This window comes from Piliocolobus tephrosceles, chromosome 5 (assembly GCF_002776525.5).
Source record: "Piliocolobus tephrosceles isolate RC106 chromosome 5, ASM277652v3, whole genome shotgun sequence".
In the NCBI taxonomy this organism is placed as follows: Eukaryota; Metazoa; Chordata; class Mammalia; order Primates; family Cercopithecidae; genus Piliocolobus; species Piliocolobus tephrosceles.
In genome coordinates, this window is record NC_045438.1 from 121,373,243 (window position 1) to 121,399,744 (window position 26,502).

At 37.8% G+C, this 26,502-nt stretch overlaps 1 protein-coding gene across 1 annotated transcript in view; it reads right to left on the bottom strand.

Moving 5' to 3' along the window:
* The window catches only part of CD2AP (CD2 associated protein), a 156,819-nt gene that overhangs the window by 106,637 nt on the left and 23,680 nt on the right, over nt 1-26,502 (bottom strand). Inside the window, exon 2 of the mRNA XM_023212978.3 lies at nt 25,238-25,398. Coding sequence (XP_023068746.1) covers nt 25,238-25,398 — 161 coding nt within the window. The remainder of the gene's footprint in view (nt 1-25,237; nt 25,399-26,502) is intronic.

The following is a 26,502-nucleotide window of genomic DNA, read 5'->3' on the forward strand; positions in this document are numbered from 1 at the left end:
TGTATAGTCAAAGCAAACTCTGAAAAACTCTGAATCTCATACTTCAAAAGAGGGAAGCCACCTGTACAATAGGTAATGTCAATACAAAACCTGTCAAGAAAAAATACAATATGGATACTCTCTATATAGAGAAGAATGTGCTATATTGATTGGTTTTGCTTCATAAGGAGTAGGAAGTACAACAAGAGGATAAAAACTGAAATACATATCCAAATAGTGGGGGAATCTCAAAGGGTATATCTACTCTTCATCTATTAAGATAGTCAAAGATACATAATTTTGATTGCATTAACAAAAACAAACAACTAAAAAGATAATCAACAAAATTCACAAGCCACTCCTTCATACTGTAATACATCCATATAGTAATCTGGTTACCATGGCTGTGGCCACTATCATGATTTGAAAACAGAAAGCAATTTACTTGTATTCCGTAGACTCAAAGGTCGCAAAGAATAATAAAAACCAGGTCAGAAGTCAAGAACTTCGTTTCATTTCTCAAATGAAACGGGCAGGTTACCTAATCACCAAATTCCTAAACACAGTAATAATTCTGCTTAAGCTAATTAAAATCTAAGGAATATACTTATTTTTAATTTAACATTCAGGATTTCCCGAAGTATATAAAATTAGTATCTCCTACTTTACAGGAGCATAATCAGACAATATGGAAAAGTGGTATTACTAAAGAATAAGGAAAATAATGATTAAATGTTTATCTGGTATATACTGCCAACTATTTTAGCTTTGACTAATTTTAGGCTTACATTTTAAAAAATAGTCTAGAAATGATTGATTTAGATTTTAACCTAACAAAATGGTCTATCATACTCCTGAAGTATTTTTGGTTATTTTGAATATAAGTAATAATATATAAGGAATATCCAGGAAAAACTACTTCGAGTCATTTGATTTTCCTTTTTATTGTGATTAAATGAAACTGGGTATTCACTAAAGCACTTCAGTTCAAAGAAAAATGACCAACAAGAAAAACTGTCCTTAATATGAAATCAATACATATTGTCTAAATGTCAACAGATCAAAATCAGCAAGGAAAACAAAAATGACAGATATAGCAGGACTACTTTGAAAGTTTCTAAACTTCTCTCTGCAACTATGCTTTTTGTTACACAATAGCTCTCTACATTTTGGACAAAGGAACTTCCTATTTAAACTATTCCTCCTGCATTTGGAGAAGGCAAAAGGAGAAATGGGGTGGGGGAAGTTACATAAATTCACTGTCAATGGCATCCTACTCCTTTCCTTTTTTCTATCTAGGAATGTAAATGAGAGCCAAGTAAAGTACAGTGGAAAAAAAACGCTTAAGAACTTTTCTCTTTATTCATTCTTTCAGACATACCACAATGATTGAAACGAAATGAAAATAACCCAATATTTTATAATGGTCACATTTTTCATAATAGTTTTGTTAATCTAAAAAATGTCATTTCCACCTTCAGGCCTAGACGAAGGGGTTTAAGAACAAGAACTGCAAGAAAATGAGGGCTAACGTGTTTACAACTTCTTCTAACTGAAAAAACATCAGGCTTACATGGGAACTTCTCTCTCAAGAATGCTAGACTCCTTGAGGCCACAGATGAGAGTGTCACAGTAGGCAAGTCATGCTGGAGCAAGCATGGAGCAAGAGCAGAGATATCCCAGAAGCCCAGTTCTGGTACTCAACTTTCCTGATACCCAGTTTATTATTTCTACAGTAGTGACCAATCTGAGATACCTTAACCGAAACAAAATGTATTAACTCCTAAAGGAGAAAAATAAGAATTTAACTTTCCAGATTAAGTGCAAGGCAAACATTAACATGGTTTATATATAATGATGTATTGAATTTCTTGAATTTGTATTTACAGTGTGAAGAATAGTATACAAAACGGGGAAATGGTACAAATAATTCCATTTAAAAGATTTGTTTTATAGGAAACAGTCTTTAAAGCTATCTACCAAGTTCTAAACATGGAAAAAAGCTGAGGGAGGGTTATAAAGAAAGAAAGGTACTTTTCACAATGGATACTTCTATACTGCTTTGACTTTTATTTCGACATGTATTATTTCCGTGATTTAAAATAAAATAAAAGATTTGGTGTGCCTACAATAACAGTGTTATGTCACATTGTTACAGGGCATTTGGAAAAAGACACATATGCTGTGTGAGTACACTTCATCAAATCTAAATCCTTATATATATTTTCTAGTATTACATATCTAAAGTATTTCTCCAACTCACTGAGTATAGTCTATGTGGAATTCAGAATAGTATTATCTAAAATAAGTCGCAGAATGAATTACTCTTAATATGTGTAAAAGAGTTAATGCTTTAACAGTATGTAACAGAAAACATACAATGATGTATCATCAATAACTATACACAACTTTGGCATTCTTCCAACTGTACTTATTTTCAAGGAAAATTTATTTCTTGCTTAAGCAACATATTCAACACAAGTGGAAATCGAGATCTGTTCTTTTTTCTAAATAAAAATTGCATATACTTACAGTATATAACATCTTTTGACATATGTGTAGATAGTGAAATGATTACTACAGTCAAGCTAATTAACATCTACCATTTTCATTACAATTCCCAATTAGCAAGTAAACTTGTCTTCCATTTAATATTCCAGTATCTGCAAGGTTTTCTCCCTTAATCTGTCTCCAATTAATGAAAGTAAATCAAACATCAAAGTGTTCTCTAAATGAACTATTATAAAACTAACTCTTGAACCGTTCTATTAAAGTCGCCAATACATTTCTATAAATACTGGAAAACATCACTGAGATCCATCCAAAAGATCTAACAGTTTCATAAAGTAAAAGGTTTTTAAAACTAAACACCATATAACACCAAATTGTCATTTCCTTTACTTAAATATTTCTTCTTATGAAAACTGGAATACCAACAGTCAAAAATTAAATCAGCATTCTTCTAAAAAAAACAATGTGGTCTTTTTTTTAAAATGAATGAGACTTTCCAAAGTAGCTATATACATCCATCAGATTATCTTCTTATTCTTCATACTGCTAATTTTTCAAATAGCTTTAAAAAAGATTTTAATTATATTTAAAGATCTAATGTCTAATTAGTTATTTAATCTATGGAAATCTGCAAATAAACTGAAAATAAGCATTTTTAAATACAAGATAATTTTTCAAACTAACTTTTTAAAAATCTTTTTTCTAAATGAAGAGAAAAAACTTGCTAAGAATTTAGGTTGAAACCAAGAAAAACATCTGAGTGATTTTTATTCATTTGTCAGCTTCCTGAAAAACTTACTGGGTAATTTTTGTTTTCTTCTTCCTGATTATATCAAAAAGTCTAACACTTTATATCAAGGTCAAGAAAGTCTTCAAAAGGGATCAAAATTTCATTTTAAATTTAAAAATATAAGTAACAGCAGTTCACTTACCAGCACCTGAGACATCTTCTGTTAACATATCCACTTATTTTTTAAAACAGCAAAATAAAAACATTATAACAGTAACAGTTTGTATAGTAAGTGGTACCACCTCCAGGATCACTACAAAGCTCACAAAAACAAACTGCTTCACTATTCACAGACTGAATCCCCTTATTCACAAATACTGTCCTGCTAACACTCTTTCAAGTACAGCTAATAAAAATACTTCAACCTTCTCTTTTGATATCATTCTGCTGATATTGCTCTGCTTTTTCCATGACTCTCTGTGCTCTGGCGCTTGTAAAATTCACTACCAAATGCACCTTCTAAGTATTCCTCCTCACCTGCTCCTCCCCAACTTCCTCAGGTGATCAGACTCTACACCCTTTTATATGAAACTCAGCAGTGAACAGAGTCCACCAATAATTATTAAATGTCTACAATTAGTCACTTGCTCTGTTAGGTTATCTTTTTTTTTTTTTTGAGGCAGACTTTCGCTCGTCGCCCAGGCTGGAGTGCAATGGCGTGATCTCAGCTCACTGCAATCTCCGCCTCCCAGGTTCAAGCAATTCTCCTGCCTCAGCCTCCCAAGTAGCTAGGATTATAGGCATGCATCACCACGCCCAGCTAATTTTGTATTTTTAGTAGAGACAGGGTTTCTCTATGTTGGTCAGGCTGGTCTCGAACTCCCGAACTTAAGTGATCTGCCCGCCTCGGCCTCCCCAAGTGCTGGGATTACAGGCGTGAGCATTATCTTAAATCTCATGTGTTATCTTAACCTTCAGAAGCAAGTCATAAGTTAAAGGGTATCAACTATGTTTATTACCTTTTTGCTGAACGCAAATCTATTCTTCTTTTTTAATGGTAATATTTAAACTTCCAAACACTGGCTTAACAATAACAGATTATAAACAGCTATTACTATGTCATTTCTTTTCTGAGATGGAGTCTCACTCTGCAACCCAGGCTGGAGTGCAGTGGTGCGATCTCGGCTCACTGCAATCTCCGCCTCCCAGGTTCAAGTAATTCTCCTGTCTCAGCCTCCTGAGTAGCTGGAATTATAGGCGCCCACCACCACACCCAGCTAATTTTTGTATATTTAGTACAGACAGGGTTTCACCATGTTGGCAAAGCTGGTCTCAAACTCCTGACCTCAGGTGATCCACCCACCTTGACCTCCTAAAATGCTGGGATTACAGGCGTGAGCCACCATGCCTGGCCTACTATGCCATTTCTAATAGAAAAGAACTTTTATAATTATGAGTATTTAGACTGAGAAAACCTTACTTATGAGCAAGATAAGCAACTGTTATGGATGTGCATTACAAGCATCACCATCTAGAATTTTCCCTTACAGAAAGATGGAGTAGGTGTTTCCCTATTCTTCCTGCTAAATATAGTTTAAAGCTCTACCTTACATATGTAAAAAATAAATAATTAATTAAATTTTGAAAAGAAGGCAGACCAGCCAGGGACAGGAACTGAGCAAGTTCCTCAGAATCTGAGGAACAATACGGCAGTGAATTCACTAATATTCTTTTTGCCTATATGCCAGGCTAGGTACTGGAGAAGTCTGCAATCTAGAAATGTCAATGCAAGCAGAGAAGAAGAAAAAAAAAAAACTCCAAGAAAAGCCCACTAGTGTTGGCCCTAGCCAAATGACCAGGAAAACAGGCAGACTGGCAAGACAGGGAGCTCTTAGACAATAACCACTCTGCCACAGTCAAACACCACAGGGACCAAAAAAAAAAAAAAAAAAACTGTAGCACCAGTCCTACCCATGGTAGCAATGACCAAGTAGGGAACCTAGACTTCCTCATCAGGCTGTAATAAGGCACCCCAATCACCAACACAGACCCCATTTTCGTCCCCAACCACCAACCACCAGCAGTGTGGTTGCCAGAAAAGGCCAAGTATACAGCCGGGACTTTCCTCTACACTAGATGAAAACAAACCACACCTTCCTTCCCCCTGCTGGCTGTCAGCGGAGGCCATATGGACAGCACTAATGAAGTACATCTGCCTCTCCAGCCAAGGCAGCTATCAGTGGAAACGTAGCGGGGAGCCCCTCCCCACAACTGTTAACAGAGACCAACTGAGGCACTGGACTTTGACACAACTCATTTTACTTTTTTCAGCATAGAGTCCCTCTTTAGGAAAACAAAGCTTATATTTAGATCCAAGGTCCTCAACCAATATTGACTGTTATAAATATTTTTACCACTAATACTTCTACCAGGATTTGAACACAAATCTTCAGCTTTTAATAATGAGGCCCCAGAGATATCTGCTTTATTCCCAGTCTCAGTAACTGAAACAACTTTCCATAGTCAATTTAGCCCCTTATCTAAAATGAACTACTTTTTTCCATTCCAAAGGACTCAACAAAAAAAGATCATTTCCACAGATCATTTTTCTAAATACAAGACTTTAATTCCACAGAAAAGACCTAACAAAATTTGTTTTGCCCTAAGAAGTTAGAACTTATCCTCAAATCCTAACACACTAAAACCTTTTTTACTATCTAGTTTAAGCAAATAGACTAATCAAGCTAACTGCTAGTTCCACATTTTCTCATTTTAACTATTTTCCTCTTTATTTTTCTCCTTCCTTGAAAATTACTAACTTCTTTTAAAAGGGCAATTAGAAAAGTTCTGCATTTTTCCCTATTTTATTGTTAATACTTAACAGTATATTATAGGCATTCAAAAAAATTTGTTGACTAATTTAATAATTTAGGTGATTTTCTTCTCCAATTTCTCCTTTCAGATATGAATGAGCACTTCTTGAGCAAGAAAATAACAGGATGAAATAATAAATTTCACTATATATCTACATGCAAGGAATATACATACAAAATCTAATTGCTACCAACAATCCTAACGGGAGATTCCCTGCTTTGACACAGGAAGAAACTCATGCTCTAGAGTGAAGCATTTTTAGAAAGAATACACAACAGGTACTTGTGTGGACACAGTGGCAAGAGCACACAGTTATCAAAAGACGTCAAACAGAGGTCTAGACATCCTGATTCCAAAGGCCATACTCCTGTCACAACGCCAAGCTATCTTCTTCCTGAAGTAGCTCTAGTAGAGTAGTTGGAAACCCAAACCATCACATGCAGCCTACCTTTTCTAATTTCAGGGATCCTTCTCAAAGGGAATTGATTCTTTATCTACTCTGCATTCTCCTGTGTTTTACTGGCCAAATCTTGTCAGAGATGTTATTCTAGATCACCCAACTTAAGGTATCAATGACATTTTCCACCCTCCCCATCATTTTCTGTTCAAAATGCTTATGGCTATCAAAAATTAACTTTATCTTATTTGTTTATTCTTTTGCATAGTTGTCTGCGCCCCCATTAGAACATAAACTCATTAAAAAAGAGTGAACTTACCTGTGTTATTCACAATTGTGTTCCTGCCACCTATAAAAAGTCCTAGCGCAAGGAACCTCAGTAAATATCTGAATAAATAAATGAGTGTCAAATAGGTAAGAATAAAACAACTGAATTGGAACACCAAGAGGCAGAGTGTAGGGATGGATATGCCACAGTACTACCACGTCTCTTAACTAAAAAATACCACAAGAGAGAGTACCTGGGGAATTCAGACTCTTTTCAGGAATATTGAAGAGACCCACTATCTAAATAAAACTGAAAAGCCTGTCACAACTATTGCAAAAAGGGACATGTAGTTGATTTTTAAAAAGATGTACACCAACTAGAACATTCACACATTGTTGATGGAAATGTGAAATGGGACAATCACTCTAGAATACAGTTTTGCAGTTTCTTATATATCCCAGCAATCCCACTCCCAAGTATTACTCAAAAGAAATGCAAATAGGCCGGGCGCGGTGGCTCAAGCCTGTAATCCCAGCACTTTGGGAGGCCGAGACGGGCGGATCACGAGGTCAGGAGATCGAGACCATCCAGGCCAACACGGTGAAACTCCGTCTCTACTAAAAAAAATACAAAAAAACTAGCCGGGCGAGGTGGCGGGCTCCTGTAGTCCCAGCTACTTGGGAGGCTGAGGCAGGAGAATGGCCTAAACCTGGGAGGCAGAGTTTGCAGTGAGCTGATATCTGGCCACTGCACTCCAGCCTGGGCGACAGAGCGAGACTCCCTCTCAAAAAAAAAAAAAAAAAAAAAAAAAGAAATGAAAATATATGTTCACAGAGAGGCATATATCAATGTTTATGACAGCTTTACCCATGATATCCAGAAACGGAAAACAATCTAAATATCCATCAACAGGTAAAAAGAGGATAAACACTGTGGTATACATAAAACGGAATGCTTCTTAGCAATAAAAAGAAACTAGTGCTACATTCCACATGGCTGAATCTCTAAAAGATCATACACAGCAAAGGAGAGCAGACACAAAAAAGACAATCGTTATTAATTACACTAAATTCTTGTAAAAGCAAAACTAATCTAGAATGACAAAAAGCGTATCAGTGGTTGCCGCTAGCTCGCAAGGCACAAATGCAATAGAACAAAAGTTTTTGCAGATAATGAACGTTCCCATATCTCAATGTTATGCTAGCTGCACAGGTATATGCCTTTGTCAAAAATCACAGAAATACACTTTAAAATGGGTGTATTTTACTCTGTAAATCGTAACTCAATATTCTGATTTTTAAAATTCAAATCTGATCATTTCACTGTTCTCTTTGAGGTCTCCCATTTTCCTCAGAATAAAGGGGGGAAAACCTTTGTAACAACCCCAGTATATATACACATATAAACACACTTAAGGACACACACTCAGAACCTCCCCCAACAACACCTGACACAAAAGTTTTACAAAACAATATTTAACCATTCTACCTAGGGGGATAAACTGACATTTTCTATTCAACTTCATTCCACTCCATCTTATTTATGTAAAATGCTGATCACAACACATTAAATTTACTAAGCAATTAACTCTGGACCAGTCACTGTCTACTAAATTAAACGCTTAATGCATCATCTCATTGGACACTCATAACACTGTAAGATAAATACTATTAATATCCCTTTATTTAGCAGATAGAGGTGGTGGTAAAAATCTCATAAATACTAAATAACTTACCAGGGAGACACAAATCTGCCAGGCTCCAAAGTCTAAATACCTAAACTATATACCAAATTGTCTATATCCACCAAAAGATCTAAAAGATGATACAGAAATATCATGAAGACTTGGCAACTGTTATTAGTCTGTTCCTGTGTTGCTATAAAGAAGTATCTGAGGCCGTGTAATTTATTTTAAAAAGAGGTTTAGGGCCAGGCGTGGTGGTTCACGCCTGCAAACCCAGCACTTTGGGAGATCAAGGCAGGCATATCACCTGAGCCCAGGAGTTCAAGACCAGCCTGGGCAACATGGCAAACCCAATCTCCACAAAAAAATAGAAAAAACATTAGCCAGGTATGGTGGCACACACCTGTAGTCACAGCTACTTGTTAGGCTGAGGTGAGAGCATCACTTGAGCCCAGAATACTGATGCTGCAGTGAGCCATGATTGCACCACTGCACTCCAGATTGGGTGACAGAGTGAGAAACTGTTTCAAAAAAAAAGAGGTTTAATTGGCTCACAGTTCTGCAAGCTATACAAGCATGGCTCCAGCATCTCTTCCTGGTGATGGCCTGAGGAAGCTTCCAATCATGGCAGAAGAAGAAAGGGGAGCAGGTGTATCACATCGTGAGAGCAGGAACAAGAGAAAGAGGAGGAAGGTTCCAAACTCTTTTTAAATAACCAGATCCCAAGTGAACTGGGTGAGAATTCATTTATTACCAAGGGCGTGGTGCTAAATCATTCATGACAGATCCACCCCCATGGGTCATTCACCTCCCACCAGGCCCCACCTCCCATATTAGGAATCACATTTCAACATGAGATTTGGAGGGGACAACTATTAGCAACTAATTCATATTGGCAGAAATAAAAAACTACAGAACTGATACACACTGAAGTGCTACACTAAATGTAGAATCATATGCTACGATCTAACTTTTTTTTTTTGAGACGGAGTCTTGCTCTGTCGCCCAGGCTGGAGTGCAGTGGCACAATCTTCGCTCAATGCAAGCTCCGCCTCCCGGGTTCACAGCATTCTCCTGCCTCAGCCTCCTGACTAGCCGGGACTACAGGCGCCCACCACCATGCCCGGCTAATTTTTTGTATTTTTAGTACAGACGGGGTTTCACCTGTTAGCCAGGATGGTCTCAATCTCCTGACCTCGTGATCTGCCCACCTCACCCTCCCAAAGTGCTGGGATTACAGGCGGCTATGATCTAACTTTAATAAAGAATAACAGTTAATTGTCCATGACTTTCCTATTTACATCTCAATTACTCTGAGACTAAAAATCTCAGCTTCTAGTGTCCTTTCTGTTTTCCAACTTTTCATAAGCAAACTAAAACATCATTTGTCACTCGCACTGAAAAAAACTGGGAAGTATATAAATGGTAAAATTTATTTTATTTGGTGTCATCTCTAACTTTCTGTTCCAGTATTACGGCCCAATTCTAACCAATTCAGGATCTTCCCTCAATCCAGAAGCTATAAAATCAAGTAAACAAAGCATCTATTGCACATCATGAAAACAACTTCATGAGTACCAGTCAACACATACACTTGGTGTGATAGGCATTACTAATGCTCACCAGTGTTTCTAGTTTTACTGTTCTTTTGCATATATAGCAAGATCGTGTTTTTCTGCCCCTTTGATGGTACACATGACGACATCATTGCTATGATCAATGATATGCAAAAGTAATGTGTACCACTTCCACAGGGAAGCATTTAAAACTGGAATGTGATTTTCTACGCTCTGTTGCTCTGCCCTTAAAAATTACAAAAGCACAGATTGATAAGGACTTGCCACAAGACTAAAACAGCCCAGACGGTTGTGCTGCCACATGAAAAGTAGCAAAGAGACCTGGCTAGCTGGACCAAACAAACTCTGCATGAAAGGATGTAGTCTTTCCTTGTGCTATGCCACCACTAAGATTTTGATGTTAGTACCCCAATGTAAGCTATCCTGTCTTACAAAATGAACTTCCTAATTTCCTTAAACTGTACAATAAAATATTGGTTTTCAGCAAAATTTCCAGGGATGGAGGTAGAACACAATGATTAAATCCATTTTACAAAGTTACCTAGAAACAACTATGCATTTCAAGCTCAGCTTCATTTTCTAATTACCTGTATTTTTACTTTTTTTCCACATATTTTGCATTCCATCTTTAGTCTTTGAAATTCCCTTATGTCAAATGTCTTTCTTCTGAAATTTGTTTAGTTCAAAAAAAAAAATTTACTTCCATCAAATTGCAATTTCAGAAAACAGTTCGACTTTTTTCCTTTTCCAGAGTCAATTCTAAAAGTGATCAAAAACATTTTTAATTTTATAATGCTAAGATCTTTCAACTATGCTGATGCTACTGGAAAATTTCAGTGACTAGGATTTATAACACTTGCCCTTAGAGTCTCAAAAGCACAGAACGTTACAGAATGATCACATTTCTCTAATAACCAGCACATACCATAGATGCATTTTTTCATCTAAAAAGAGCCCTGACATTGGCCTGTCATAGAGTTAACTACTATCAAGTCTTTAACCCATATTACCAGCGAGACTTTGGGTAAGAATGACCATTCCCTACACCTAATTTTCAAAGACATGAGAATAAAGTGAAGTAACATATGTGAACATGCAAAGTATTCACACAGACATAAAGTGTTATTAGCCCATTATCTATCCCTTCACTTCCACTCTCAATGTAGCACTCTGATCTCTATTATACTTTATAGCCCCAACTCTCTTTTCTGGAAAACCTTTCCTTCTCATTCAGATGTATTAAATAATTTTAAATATCTTTAAGCAATCTTCAAAATATAATGTATGCCCTACCCAAGGTTTTAGTCTTAAATCCCATTACTCCCCCATAAGAAAACTTTCATTCAGCCAAAGTAGTTTGCCTAATTATCTTTTTACCATAAATTATCTAATACCTTTGCCAGATCTACAATGCAATCAGTACTCTAACCGTCTACCTTAAGGACCAATTTACTTTTTTTTTTTTTTTTTTTTTTTTAAGACAGAGTCTCACTCTGTCACCCAGGCTGGAGTGCAGTGGTGTGATCTTGGCTCACTGCAACCTCCGCCTCCTGGGTTCAAGTGATTCTCCTGCCTCAGCCTCCCCAGTAGCTGGGATTACAGGTGTGTGCCACCATGCCCGGCTAATTTTTGTATTTTGAGTAGAGACTGGGTTTCATCATGTTGGCCAGGCTGGTCACCAACTCCTGACCTCAGGTGATCCACCTGCCTCGGCCTCCCAAAGGGATGGGATTACAGGTGTGAGCCACTGCACCCAGCCTAGTTTTACTTTTAATCCCCTTTCTGAAAGATATTTTTTCAAAGATTCTGTAGCACCTATCATCTTATCACATGTCTGCCATTCAGTCATGTAAGGCATTACAATTTATCGTCTTTTACACTGGTATTTCCCCCAATAAATTGTGGGATTCTTCCCACCACACCCCAAAGTATGTCATAGTCAACTGCTAAGCATTTGTTTACTGGAATGTGTTTTATCTCAATTACAAAGTAGCAACTCCAATGACCAAGTGCCAAATATGAACCAGCTAAGACATTGATACTGAATCAAAGTTACACCCACAAATAAATCTTTATTCTCTACTTTAGTCTAAAACATTGAAGTTAAGAATGTAGTAATATCTGCTAAGTTAGCCTGGTTTCTCCTCAATTTTAGCTTACTTCTTAAACATAACAAATTAATAAGATACAGTTTATGATTTGTAGCTACAAAATAAAAATAAAATGACTTAAAAAAATAAATAAATGAAGTAGACTATTCATTATCTTTCCAAGTGAAAAACATTTAATCATACTAAACACAAAAAAGATTGATGACATACTAAAAATAAAAATTTTACAACTAATAGTAAAGCTGTTTATACATAGACAAGTCACAGAAAGCATTTATGAGGAATAAAAGACAAAAGTCTAGTGGTTAGAATACATAGAGAACTATTAGAAATTAGCTAGAATATGAACAAGAACTCAAAGGAAAAATAGAAGAAATATCTGAACAAGCTGTACACAAGGAAATGAAATGTGAAAAGATGCCTAGCTTCACTAGTAATCATGAAAATGAAACACCACAACATGGTGGATACTACTGTACATCTGTAAGGTTGCCCCCCCCCCGCCAAAAAAAAAATTTTTTAAAGTTTTATGGTATTAGATGTTTTTAAACTGGCATAATTACTTAAGAGAGAAATCCAAAAACATCTAGTATAGTTGAACATGTGCACACCCTAGGAGTCAGCAAATCTTCAGTTATACACATACCCCAAAAAAGATGTTTACTGAAGTTCTAATAGCTAACAATTTCTTAATAGCTAAAAATTGAAAAACAGTACTAAATATCCAAAAAATATGTAATACTTAGCCGGACAATGGAATACTATGCAGAGATTAGAAAGTAACTAGTAGTAAAGGGGTCTTTCCTGTAATACTGTATGTACAGTCTTAAAACACTTTGCATTCTGGGAGAAAAAAAAACACTAAAATACCACTTATTATGTGAAAATTTCAGAATCAAACACTAAAAATACCAGTGACTATATAAAAAACAGAGTTTGCAGACCACTCTAAACCTATGCAACTTTGGGAACTCAACACTATAAACGAAAACAAATAATAACTAGAACCTACAAAGATAGGCAATAACTGCCCAAGCAGTCATGACTGAAGAATTATTCAGTAGCTATTAAAAATGTAAAACAAAAAACAATTAAGTAGGAATGTTGGCTGGCTTATGGATGCTGAGACAGTGAAGGTGAGCACCAGGATTTAAGAGCCCTCAATGCCAGAACTGTAAACTTTGAGGAAGATATCTTAGAGATACAGATGGTTACTTAAAAAAAAAAAAAAAAAAAAGATTAAGATACAAAAGAACTCCAAGCTGCTTCCCTTTTCTTGCAGAAATCATAATCCTACTATCTTTATTACAGCTCTTCTTACCTAGAAAATAAACGAACACACTTTCTCATTGTCCTGACATCATTCTCTCTACTAATTACCTATAAGCTAACTAGTGTTATAAAACCCACTTTAACAGATGCAACTATATTATGTATCCACGTTGAAATCTCACCTTAAATATAAAGAAAAGATGCAATGTGATACAATTATGTAAATGTCTAAATCACACAAAATACTATTTGTTTATGCACAGGCAAATAGGTGTAAAACTATGGACTAAAGGATACATACAGCTTAAGAACACAAATGGTCCTGCAAAGGAAGAGAAATGAGAAGGAGATGATGAGAACTCAACTTCATCTGTAATGTTCTCTTTATTACAAAGTAACACTGAAGCAAGATGGCTAACTGATAATATTCTGTACATTAAGTACATAGATCCTTGTGTTCAATATCCTTTGTAAAATACTTTTAAAACTGGAAGACAAACACATTGCAAAGGGACAATGAAATGGACATAAGTTTGTCACAAAACAAACATACGGTGTCTAAAGTTTTTCATAATAAGCCACAAAAACAATTTGGCATTTCTATTCATCTTCCAGTCCAATTTGACTATCATGGTTCTTCAGCATAGCTATCTGAAATAGTAATAGGGACATGAGTTTTTTACAAGAAGCCTAGTTCCACCATCCACACTCCATATTCACAGATTTACAAAATAACATGCACCTTTGTGTGTGTGTGTGTTTTTTTGAGACGGAGTCTCATTCTGCAACCCAGGCTGGAGTGCAGTGGTGCGATCTCGGCTCACTGCAACCTCCGCCTCCCATGTTCAAGCGATTCTCCTGCCTCAGTCTCCCAGATGGCTGGGACCTGGGAGTCACCACTCCCATGCCACCACTCCCGGCTAATTTTTTGTATTTTTAGTAGAGACGAGGTTTCACTGAGTTAGCCAGGATGAACATGCACCTTAATGTCCCAATAGGAAGCTTATTTTCAATGGACAGTGAATTTTAAATTACAGCTTTCCCCTGATTTTTAACATATACATCCGAAGTGATAAAGCCAACTACCTTATTAAGTTGTGTATTATCCATTGCTGTTGATCACCTATGGGTAATTTTTTTTAAAAAAAAAAGTTTTACTTTGGAATAAAAAGATTTACAGAAGAGTTACAAAGGTAGTAGAAAGTTCCCACAGTCTTAATTCAGTTTTACCTAATGTTAACAGCATGTATAACCACATTCCACTTCAAAACTGAGAAATTAACACTGGTACATTATTATTAAACTACTGACGGTATGTGGATTTAATCAATTTTTCCACTAATGTCCTTTTTCTGTTTCAGAATCCAATCTAGGAAACCAAAATGTATTTGGTCATTATGTCTCCTTTGCCTCTTCTGGTCAATGTCAGTTTCTCAGGCTTTCCTTGTTTTTCATGACCTTGACATTTTTGAAGAGTACTGGTCAGGTATTTTGTAGAATGTCTCTCAATTTAGTTTGTCTGAGGTTTTCCCCAACCAGGCTCACGGACTTGGGGGAAGAATACCACAGAGGTGAAGGGAATACATGGTATCAACATAACCTATCACTGGTGACATTAACCTGGATCACTTGGTAAAGGCAGTACTTGCAAAGTTTCTCCATTATAAAGCTACTAAGCTACTATTTTTTCCTATCCATCTATTCCTTTTATTTTTATTTTATTTTATTTTATTTTATTATTTTTTTTTTTGAGACACAGTCTCACTCTGTCACCTGGCTGGAGTGTAGGGGCACTATCTCAGCTCATTGCAACCTCCACCTCCTGGGTTCAAGCAATTCTCCTGCCTCAGCCTCCTAAGTAGCTAGGACCAGGCGCGTGCCACCATGCCCAGCTAATTTTTGTATTTTTAGTAGAGACGGGGTTTCACCATGCTGGACAGGATGGTCTCGATCTCTTGACCTCGTAATCCGCCCGCCTCAGCCTCCCAAAGTGCTGGGATTACAGGCATGAGCCACCGCGCCTGGCTCTATCTATTCTTTAGTCTATTCCACACCCGAGGAAAGCTTTTGGAAGGGAGACAGGGGGGTGTGCGGAAAAGGAAGTAAGTATTTAGAATTATCACTTGGAATTTTTGTTTCAATTTATCCTTTCTCCCCTGTTTATTCAACCATTTATTTATATCAATATGGACTCATGTATACTTATGCTCTATTTTACATAATAATCAAACACTAGATTACTGTGCTGCTCAAACTGTTCCAGCTCTAGACATTGGGAGCTCCTTCAGGTTGGGTTCTAAGTCGCTTTGACATAGGCCCACCTTCTGTTTTTTTAACCACTTAATTTTCTGCCACCACAACATGCTCCAGGCTTATCTTGTATCTTCATTACCCCAAACACTAGAATCAGTCATTTCTCCAAGGAGTCCTTCCTTTTATCAGAGTGGTATCTGGAAATCAAGATCTGGGCACTGGATGTACTCAAGGCTACTGAGGTACTGCTTCTAGGCCCTCTGAGCAATATGAGCTGAGGAATACATATATTTGTGTGTGCACGCTAACCCACATATATAAACACACACACATACATACACAAAACTATTTCTGTATCTACCTGTACATGTTTTAACTAAACATAAATTCATACTGCTGTCTCTGACTATAATCTAGTAACTTGTGGTTAATTTTTAATCCCAGATTAAACTTTTCTCTATTACCTACCATACTCATAAACTATATACTCTGCCGGCAGGCATTTCATTAAATTTAACTTCTAGTATTAGTTATACTGAAACAGGGAAGAAAAATGTATTTCAAAATAGAGTCACATGATAAATCATTCCTAATAGTAGAAATATACATTAGCACACACTCAAGAGAGCTATATAAATGCTTCGTATTTAACTTGTAACTTATTTTTGAAATCAGTGTTCCGTAACTGCAATAAATTTTCCCTAAAAAACCATTTTTCTTTCCAAAACAAACAAAAAAAATGTATTAGAGCCCATCTTACTGTAGTCCGTCAAAATACCATTTTAAAGTGGAGAAAACAGGGAAATTATGTGATTTGTCTAATACCATACTGCCAGCAAAGGGCAAAGCTGGAACTTGACTGCATTTAAATCCAGTTATTCTGACTTCAGTTTCCATGGTATCTGCATGACAATCTATTATAGATCAAAAAAAGAAGTAAATTCATAAAACAAAAAATAAAGTGACCTTGCTCCAAATATTCAATTCCCTACTATAGCCGCTCTCAGTTGTTTCAAGAGATAAAATATAGTTAAAGTGCAGTTACTTCACCTCTGAAAACAGATACAGGCATACCTCGTTTTACTCCACTTAGCTTCACTGCACATCACAAATAACTGAATTTTTTTAAACAAATTGAAGGTCTGTGCAACGCTGTGTCAAGCAAGCCCATCAATGCCATTTTTCCAATAGCATGTGCTCCTTTTGTGTTTCTGTATTACCTTTTCGTCATTCTTGCAATATTTCAAACTTCTTCATTGTGTCTGTTATGACGATCTGTGATTAGTGATCTTTAATGTTACCATTTTAATTATTTTGAGGTACCTCAAACTGTGTCCTTATAAGACAGTAAATTTAATAAATACTGTGTGTCTTCTAACTGTTCCACCAACTGGTCATTTCCTACCCTTTCCCGCTCCTCAGGGCTCCCTATTCTCTGAGACGCAATAATACTGAAATCAGACTAATGAATAACCCTACAACAACCTCTAGTATTCAAGTGAAAGGAAGAATCACACATCTCTGAGTTAAATCAAAAGCTAGAAATGACTAAGTTTAGTGAGGAAGTAATGTTGAAAGCTGAGATAGGCTAAAAGCTAGGCTCCTGCAACTAACAGCCAAGTTGCAAATACAAAGACAAAGTTCTTGAAGGAAATTAAAAGTGCTACTCCAGTGAACACATGAATGATAAGAAAGTAAAACAGACTTATTGTTGATATGAAGAAAGTTTGAGGCCAGACTCACACCTGTAATCCCAGCACTCTGGGAGGCCGAGGCAAGAGGATCACCTGAGGTCAGGAGTTCAAGACCAGCCTGGCCAACATGGTGAAACCCCATCTCTAGTACGAATACAAAAATTAGCTGGGCATGGTGGCAGGCGCCTGTAATCCCAGCTACTCAGGAGACTGGGTAGGAGAATCACTTGAACCTGGGAGGCAGAGGTTGCAGTGAGCCAAGATCGCACCATTGCACTCCACCCTGGGCAACAGAGCGAGACACTGTCTCCAAAAAAAAAAAAAAGAGTTTGAGTCATTAGATAGAATATCAAACCAGCCACAACTTCTCCTTAAGCTAAAGCCTAATCTAGAGCAAGCCCCTAATTCTCTTCAACTCACTGAATACAGAGAGGTCAGGAAGTTGCAGAAGAAAAGTTTGAAGCTAACAGAGGATGGTTCATGAGGTTCAAGGAAAAAAGTCATTTCTATAACATAAAAGTGCAAGATGAAGCAGCTAGTGCTGACAGAGAAGCTGCAGCAAGTTAACCAGAAGATCTAGCTAAGATCACTGATGAAGGTGGCTATGCTAAATGGATTTTCAATGGAGACGAAAACTTCCATTGGAAAAAGGTGCCACCTAGGACTTTCGTAAGTAGAAAGAAGTCAAAGCCTAGTTTCAAAGCTTCAAAGGACAGGCTCACTCTCTTGCTAGGGGCTAATGCAGCTGGTACTTCAAGTGGAAGTCATTGCTTATTCACCATTCTGAGAATCCAAGGGTCCTTAAGAATTACGCTACATCAGCTGGGCGCGGTGGCTCACGCCTGTAATCCCAGCATTTTGGGAGGCCGAGGTAGGCCGATCACGAGGTCAGGAGATCCAGACCATCCTATTAACATGGTGAAACCCCGTCTCTACTAAAAATACAAAAAATTAGCCAGGCGCAGTGGCAGGAGCCTGTAGTCCCAGCTACTCGGGAGGCTGAGGCAGGAGAATGGCGTGAACCCGGGAAGCGGAACTTGCAGTGAGCCGAGATCGTGCCATAGCAGTCTAGCCTGGGAGACAGAGCAAGACTCCGCCTCAAAAAAAAAAAAAAAAAAGAATTATGCACATCTATTCTACCTGGGCTCTATAAATGGAAAACCAAAGCCTAGATGATAGCACATCTATTTACAGCATGGTTTATTGAGTACTATAAGCCCACTGTTGAGACCTACTGAAGAAAGATTCTTTTCAAAATACTAATGCATATTGATGATGCATCTGATCAACCAAGAGTTCTGTTGGAAATGTACAAGAAGATGAATGTTGTTTTCATGTCTGCTAATATAATATCCATTTTGCAGCCCATTGATCAAAGAGTATTTCAACTTTCAAGTATTCTTATTTAAGAAATACATTTCGGCCAGGTGCAGTGGCTCACACCTGTAATCCCCACACTTTGGGAGGCCAAGGCGGGCAGATCACGAGGTCAAGAGTTTGAGACCAGTCTGGCCAACATAGTGAAAACCCGTCTCTACTAAAAATACAAACAATTAGCTGGGCATGGTGGTGGGAGCCTGTAATCCCAGCTACTGGGGAGGCGAGGAGAATCGCTTGAACCTGAAAGGCGGAGGTTGCAGTGAGCCAAGATCACCCCACTAAACTCCAGCCCACATTTCGTAAGGCTACTGCTGCCATAGATAGTGATTTTTCTGCTCAATCTGGACAAAGTAAATTGAAAACCTTCTGGAAAGGTTTCTAGAGTCACCATTCTAGATGCCATTAATAATATTTGTGATTCATGAGAGGAGGTAAAAATATCAACATTAATGGGAGTTTGGAAGAAACAGATCACAACCCTAAAGGATGACTTTGAAGGGTTCAAGACTAAGTGGGGGAAGTAACTGTAGATGCGGTGAAAATAGAGAACTAGAATTAGAAGTGAAGCATAAGATGTGACTGCATTACTGCAACCTTGTGATAAAATTTGAACAGATGAGGAGTTGCTTCCTATGGATGAGCAAAGAAAGTGGCTTCTTGAGCTGGAATCTACTCCTGGTGAAGACACTGTGAATATTGTTGAAATGACAATGAAGGATTCAAAATATTACATAAAATTAGCTGACAAAGCAGAAGGAGGGTTTGAAAGGACTGACTACAATTTTGAAAGATCTACTGTGAGTAAAATGCTATCAGTGTCACATGCTACAGGAAAATCTTTCACTAAATGAGCAAACTGATGCAGCAAACTTCATTGTTGTCTCATCTTAAGAAACTGCCACAGCCACCCCAGCCTTCAGCAACCACTAAGTCAACAGCCATCAACATCAAGGCAAGATCCTACACCAGCAAAAAGATGGTGACTCACTGAAGGCTCAGATGATCGTTAGCAATCTTTAGCAATATTTTAAAATTAATGTATCCACATTGCTTTTTTTTATATAATGCGATTGAACTCTTAATACAGTATAATGTAAACATTAACTTTTACATCACTGGGAAATCAAAACATTCATGTGACTCACTTTACTGAGATACCTGCTGTATTGTGACATTTGCTCTATTGTGGTGGTCTGGAACAGAACCTGCAGTATCTCCAAGGCACCCCTGTAGCAGAATAAAATACAGTTGGCCCTCCACATCCACAGGCTCCACAACTGCGGACTCACCAATTGTGACACTGCATAACAACTATTTACATAACATTTACACTGCATTAGGTATTATATGCACCCAATACAGGAGCACCCAGATTCATAAAGCAAGTCCTTAGAGACTTACAAAGAGACTTAGGCTCCCATACAATAATAATGGGAGACTTTAACACCCCACTGTCAACATTAGACAGATCAATGAGACAGAAAGTTAACAAGGATATCCAGGAATTCAACTCAACTCTGCACCAAGCAGACCTAATAGACATCTACAGAAATCTCCACCCCAAATCAATAGAATGTACATTCTCCTCAGCACCATATCGCACTTATTCCAAAATTGACCACATAGTTGGAAGTAAAGCACTCCTCAGCAAATGTAAAAGAACAGAAATTATAACAAACTGTCTCTAAGACCACAGTGCAATTAAACTAGAACTCAGGACTAAGAAACTCAATCAAAACCACTCAACTACATGGAAACTGAACAACCTGCTCCTGAATGACTACTGGGTACAGAACGAAATGAAGGCAGATATAAAGATGTTCTTTGAAACCAATGAGAACAAAGATACAACATACCAGAATCTCTGGGACACATTTAAAGCAGTGTGTAGTGGGAAATTTACAGCACTAAATGCCCACAAGAGAAAGCAGGAAAGATCTAAAATTGACACCCTAACATCACAATTAAAACAACTAGAGAAGCAAGAGCAAACACATTCAAAAGCTAGTAGAAGGCAAGAAATAACTAAGATCAGAGCAGAACTGAAAGAGAGAGAGACACAAAAAACCCTCCAAAAAAATCAATGAATCCAGGAGCTGGTTTTTTGAAAAGATCAACAAAATTGATAGACCGCTAACAAGACTAATAAAGAAGAAAAGAGAGAAGAATCAAATAAATGCATTAAAAAACAATAAAGGGGATGTCACCACCGACCCCACAGAAATACAAACTACCATCAGAGAATACTATAAACACCTCTATGCAAATAAACTAGAAAATCTAGAAGAAATGGATAATTTCCTGGACACTTACACTCTTCCAAGACTAAACCAGGAAGAAGTTGAATCCCTGAATAGACCAATAGCAGGCTCTGAAATTGAGGCAATAATTAATAGCCTACCAACCAAAAAAAGTCCAAGACCAGACGGAATCACAGCCGAATTCTACCAGAGGTACAAGGAGGAATTGGTACCATTCCTTCTGAAACTATTCCAATCAATAGGAAAAGAGGGAATCCTCCCTAACTCATTTTATGAGGCCAACATCATCCTGATACCAAAGCCTGATAGAGATACAACAAAGAAAGAGAATTTTAGACCAATATCCCTGATGAACATCAATGCAAAAATCCCCAATAAAATACTGGCAAACCGAATCCAACAGCATATCAAAAAGCTTATCCACCATGATCAACTGGACTTCATCCCTGGGATGCAAGGCTGGTTCAACATACGCAAATCAATAAACGTAATCCAGCATATAAACAGAACCAAGGACAAAAACCACGTAATTATCTCAATAAATGCAGAAAAGGCCTTTGACAAAATTCAACAGCCCTTCATGCTAAAAACGCTCAATAAATTCGGTATTGATGGAACGTATCTCAAAATAATAAGAGCTATTTATGACAAACCCACAGCCAATATCATACTGAATGGGCAAAAACTGGAAGCATTCCCTTTGAAAACTGGCACAAGACAGGGATGCCCTCTCTCACCACTCCTATTCAACATAGTGTTGGAAGTTCTGGCTAGGGCAATCAGGCAAGAGAAAGAAATCAAGGGTATTCACTTAGGAAAAGAAGAAGTCAAATTGTCCCTGTTTGCAGATGACATGACTGTATATTTAGAAAACTTCATTGTCTCAGCCCCTAATCTCCTTAAGCTGATAAGCAACTTCAGCAAAGTCTCAGGATACAAAATCAATGTGCAAAAATCACAAGCATTCTTATACACCAGTAACAGACAAACAGCCAAATCATGAATGAACTCCCATTCACAATTGCTTCAAAGAGAATAAAATACCTAGGAATCCAACTTTCAAGGGATGTAAAGGACCTCTTCAAGGAGAACTACAAACCACTGCTCAGTGAAATAAAAGAAGACACAAACAAATGGAAGAACATACCATGCTCATGGATAGGAAGAATCAATATCGTGAAAATGGCCATACTGCCCAAGGTAGTTTATAGATTCAATGCCATCCCCATTAAGCTACCAATGACTTTCCTCACAGAATTGGAAAAAACTGCTTCAAAGTTCATATGGAACCAAAAAAGACCCTGCATTGCCAAGACAATCTTAAGCCAAAAGAACAAAGCTGGAAGCATCACGCTACCTGACTTCAAACTATACTACAAGGCTACAGTAACCAAAACAGCATGGGACTGGTACCAAAACAGAGATATAGACCAATGGAATAGAACAGAGCCCTCAGAAATAATACCACACATCTACAGCCATCTGATCTTCGACAAACCCTACAAAAACAAGAAATGGGGAAAGGATTCCCTATTTAATAAATGGTGCTGGGAAAATTGGCTAGCCATAAGTAGAAAGCTGAAACTGAATCCTTTCCTTACTCCTTATACGAAAATTAATTCAAGATGATTAGAGACTTAAATGTTAGACCTAAAACCATAAAAACCCTAGAAGAAAACCTAGGTAATACCATTCAGGACATAGGCATGGGCAAGGACTTCATGTCTAAAACACCAAAAGCAATGGCAACAAAAGCCAAAATTGACAAATGTGATCTAATTAAACTAAAGAGCTTCTGCACAGCAAAAGAAACTACCATCAGAGTGAGCACGCAACCTACACAATGGGAGAAAATTTTTGCAATCTACTCATCTTACAAAGGGCTAATACCCAGAACCTATAAAGAACTCAACCAAATTTACAAGAAAAAAAAAAAAACCCCATCAAAAAGTGGGCAAAGGATATGAACAGACATTTCTCAAAAGAAGACATTCATACAGCCAACAGACACATGAAAAAATGCTCATCATCACTGGCCATCAGAGAAATGCCAATCAAAACCACACCATCTCACACCAGTTAGAACGGCAATCATTAAAAAAACAGGAAACAACAGGTGCTGGAGAGGATGTGGAGAAATGGGAACACTTTTACACTGTTGGTGGGACTGTAAACTAGTTCAACCATTGTGGAAAACAGTGTGGCGATTCCTCAAGGATCTAGAACCAGAAATATCATTTCACCCAGCCATCCCATTACTGGGGATATACCCAAAGGATTATAAGTCATGCTGCTATAAAGACACATGCACACGTATGTTTAATGCAGCACTAATCACAATAGCAAACACTTGGAATCAACCCAAATGTCCATCAGTGGCAGACTGGATTAAGAAAATGTGGCGGGCCGGGCACAGTGGCTCAAGCCTGTAATCCCAGCACTTTGGGAGGCTGAGACGGGCGGATCACAAGGTCAGGAGATCGAGACCATCCTGGCTAACCTGGTGAAACCCCGTCTCTACTAAAAAATACAAAAAACTAGCCGGGCAAGGTGGCATGCGCCTGTAGTCCCAGCTACTCGGGAGGCTGAGGCAGGAGAATGGCATGAACCCAAAAGGCGGAGCTTCCAGTGAGCTGAGATCTGGCCACTGCACTCCAGTTTGGGCAACAGAGCGAGACTCCGTCTCAAAAAAAAAAAAAGAAAGAAAGAAAATGTGGCACATACACACCATGGAATACTGTGCAGCCATAAAAAAGGATGAGTTAATGTCCTTTGTAGGGACATGGATGCAGCTGGAAACCATCATTCTCAGCAAACTATCGCAAGAACAGAAAACCAAACACCGCATGTTCTCACTCATAGGTGGGAACTGAACAATGAGATCACTTGGACACAGGAAGGGGAGCATCACACACTGGGTCCTATTGTGGGGAGCAGGGAGCAGGGAGGGATAGCATTAGGAGATATACTTAATGTAAATAATGAGTTAATGGGTGCAGCACACCAACATGGTACATGTATACACATGTAACGAACCTGCACGTTGTGCACGTATACCCTAGAACTTAAAGTATAATTTAAAAAAAAAAAATTGAATTGAATCATCAAAATCATGCTATGACTACAATTTTAAGAAATCTTTGTGAGACCTGATATGGTTTGGCTATTTCCCCACCAAATCTCATCTTGAATTTCCACAGGTTGTGTGAGGGACCCAGTGGGAGGTAATTTAATCACAGAGGCAGGTCTTTCCTATGCTGTTCTCATGATAATGAATAAGTCTCACAAGATCCGATAGTTCCGTAAGGAGTTGTTTCCCTGCACAAAATAGCTCTCTCATTGCCTGCCACCATCCACATACGATGTGACTCGTTCCTCCATGCCTTCCATCATGATTGTGAGGCCTTCCTAGCCATGTGGAACTGTAAGTCCAATAAACCTTTCTTTTGTAAAAAAAAAAAAAGAAAAGAAAAGAAAACTAATACATAGAAAACAAGACAATTATAACTGATAGGTAAATATACAGATACTCTTTACTCTTTTTTTTCTTCCTAGACTACTGAGAACTTTATAAGTTTGTAATTGATGAGTACTAAAGATTGTTTTCTGGCAGAAGTGACTAGAATATTTACTAAAAAATGAACGTTTGCTAGTAGGTGAAGAAGACAGTTTGGCTGATAACTGCCACAATGCTGAAACACAAAAAGTATGACCAAATGCATTTTGTTGTCAGAAAAGCAACAAAAAACAATGAAAAGACCAGTGAGGTAACTGCCCCAGACTTCAGTTCAAAGTCTGCTATCTTAGCTAACCAACAGTAGACAAAATCACTTAACCTCTCAATCTAAAAACCAAGATATTTAAAATGGGGTTACTATCTGTCATAACTATTTCATAAGAATACTACAGGCTGAAATGAGAATATATACAGCAAGCCTCCTTTATAAATTACTAAGTGTCACCCAAATGAAAGCTATTATTTATTTTAAAACAATCAGTAATCAGGTAGATACACACAACCATACACAAGCATATATACACAAACATATATATAGAGGATTACTATCCACTAGGACACAGAGCAACAATGATATCCATTATAGAGGTACTTGGACTGTATTTTCTCAAATATTACAAAGAAAACATTTATCTAAAACATTTTAATTTTAAAAGTATATCTATTTCTTAACATTTAAAGATTAAATCCTATGAAGCAACAGCTAGAAATTTAACTGAAAATATTTACCTTAACAAAATTATCAGGGAACATTCCTCTTCTCCCATTTAGTTCTCCTTCTAGCCATCCTTCCTCCTGTAGCTTTTTCACATTCCTGATGATTTCTCCAACTCGAATAGTTAATTCATCGTCATGTACAGCATCATAGTCATACTCCACAATATAGTCAACTAAAAAAGGGGGAAAAATGAAATGTCTAAAATCTAATTCACAAAATACTATAAACTATATTAATAAACTTATAACTACAGAATCTATTTAGCAACAATATTTAATACCACAAAGACATCAGCAAGGCTTGTTTCAATTACTTTAGATATTTGGCTACATCAGCAAATTTCTTGAATACCTTAGTATAGAGTATAACACAGCTATTAAGTGGGAGCCTCAAAAGAAAAATAATGCATAATTCATGCCACCAGACACTCTTACAATCACATGCATATCCTTTGTAGCAGACAGACTCTGAGGTGGTCTCCATGATCCCTACTTCCTCGTATTCATGTCCTTATGTAATTCTCTCTCTTTGACTGCCAGTGTGACCTCTGATTGACTTCTAACCAACAGAATATGACAGCAGGGCATCATGTCTCACACCTGTAATCCCAGCACTTTGGGAGGTCGAGGCAGACAGATCACTTAAACTCAGGAGTTTGGGCCGGGTGCAGGGGGTCACACCTGTAATCCCAGAACTTTGGGAGGCCGAGACGGGTGGATCACGAGGTCAAGAGATGGAGACCATCCTGGCCAACTTGGTGAAATCCCGTCTCTACTAAAAATACAAAAATTAGCCAGGTGTGGTGGTGGGCACCTGTAATCTGAGCTACTCAGGAGGCTGAAGTAGAAGAATCACTTGAACCTGAGAGGCAGAAGTTGCAGTGAGCCAAGAACGCGCCACTGCGCTCCAGACTGGCGACAGAGCGAAACTCAGTCTCAAGAAAAAAACAAAAAAAAAACCTCAGGAGTTCGAGACCAGCCTGGGCAACACAACAAAACCCCGTCTCTACAAAAATGCAAAAACTAGCCAGACATGGTAGTGTGCGCCTGTAGTCCCAGCTACTTGGGAGCACTGCTTGACCCAGGAGGTCGAGGCATCAGTGAGCCTAGCCTGTGCAACAGACTCAAAAAAAAAAAAAAAAAAGATGACGACAAAGACAATGATTTGTATGTAATTACCTAAGGCTGTAATGCATATCTTAATAGGAGACTTTTTCCCTTGCTGGCTTTCAAGACACAAGCTGCTATGCTGTAAGCTAACCTACAGAAAGGGCCAC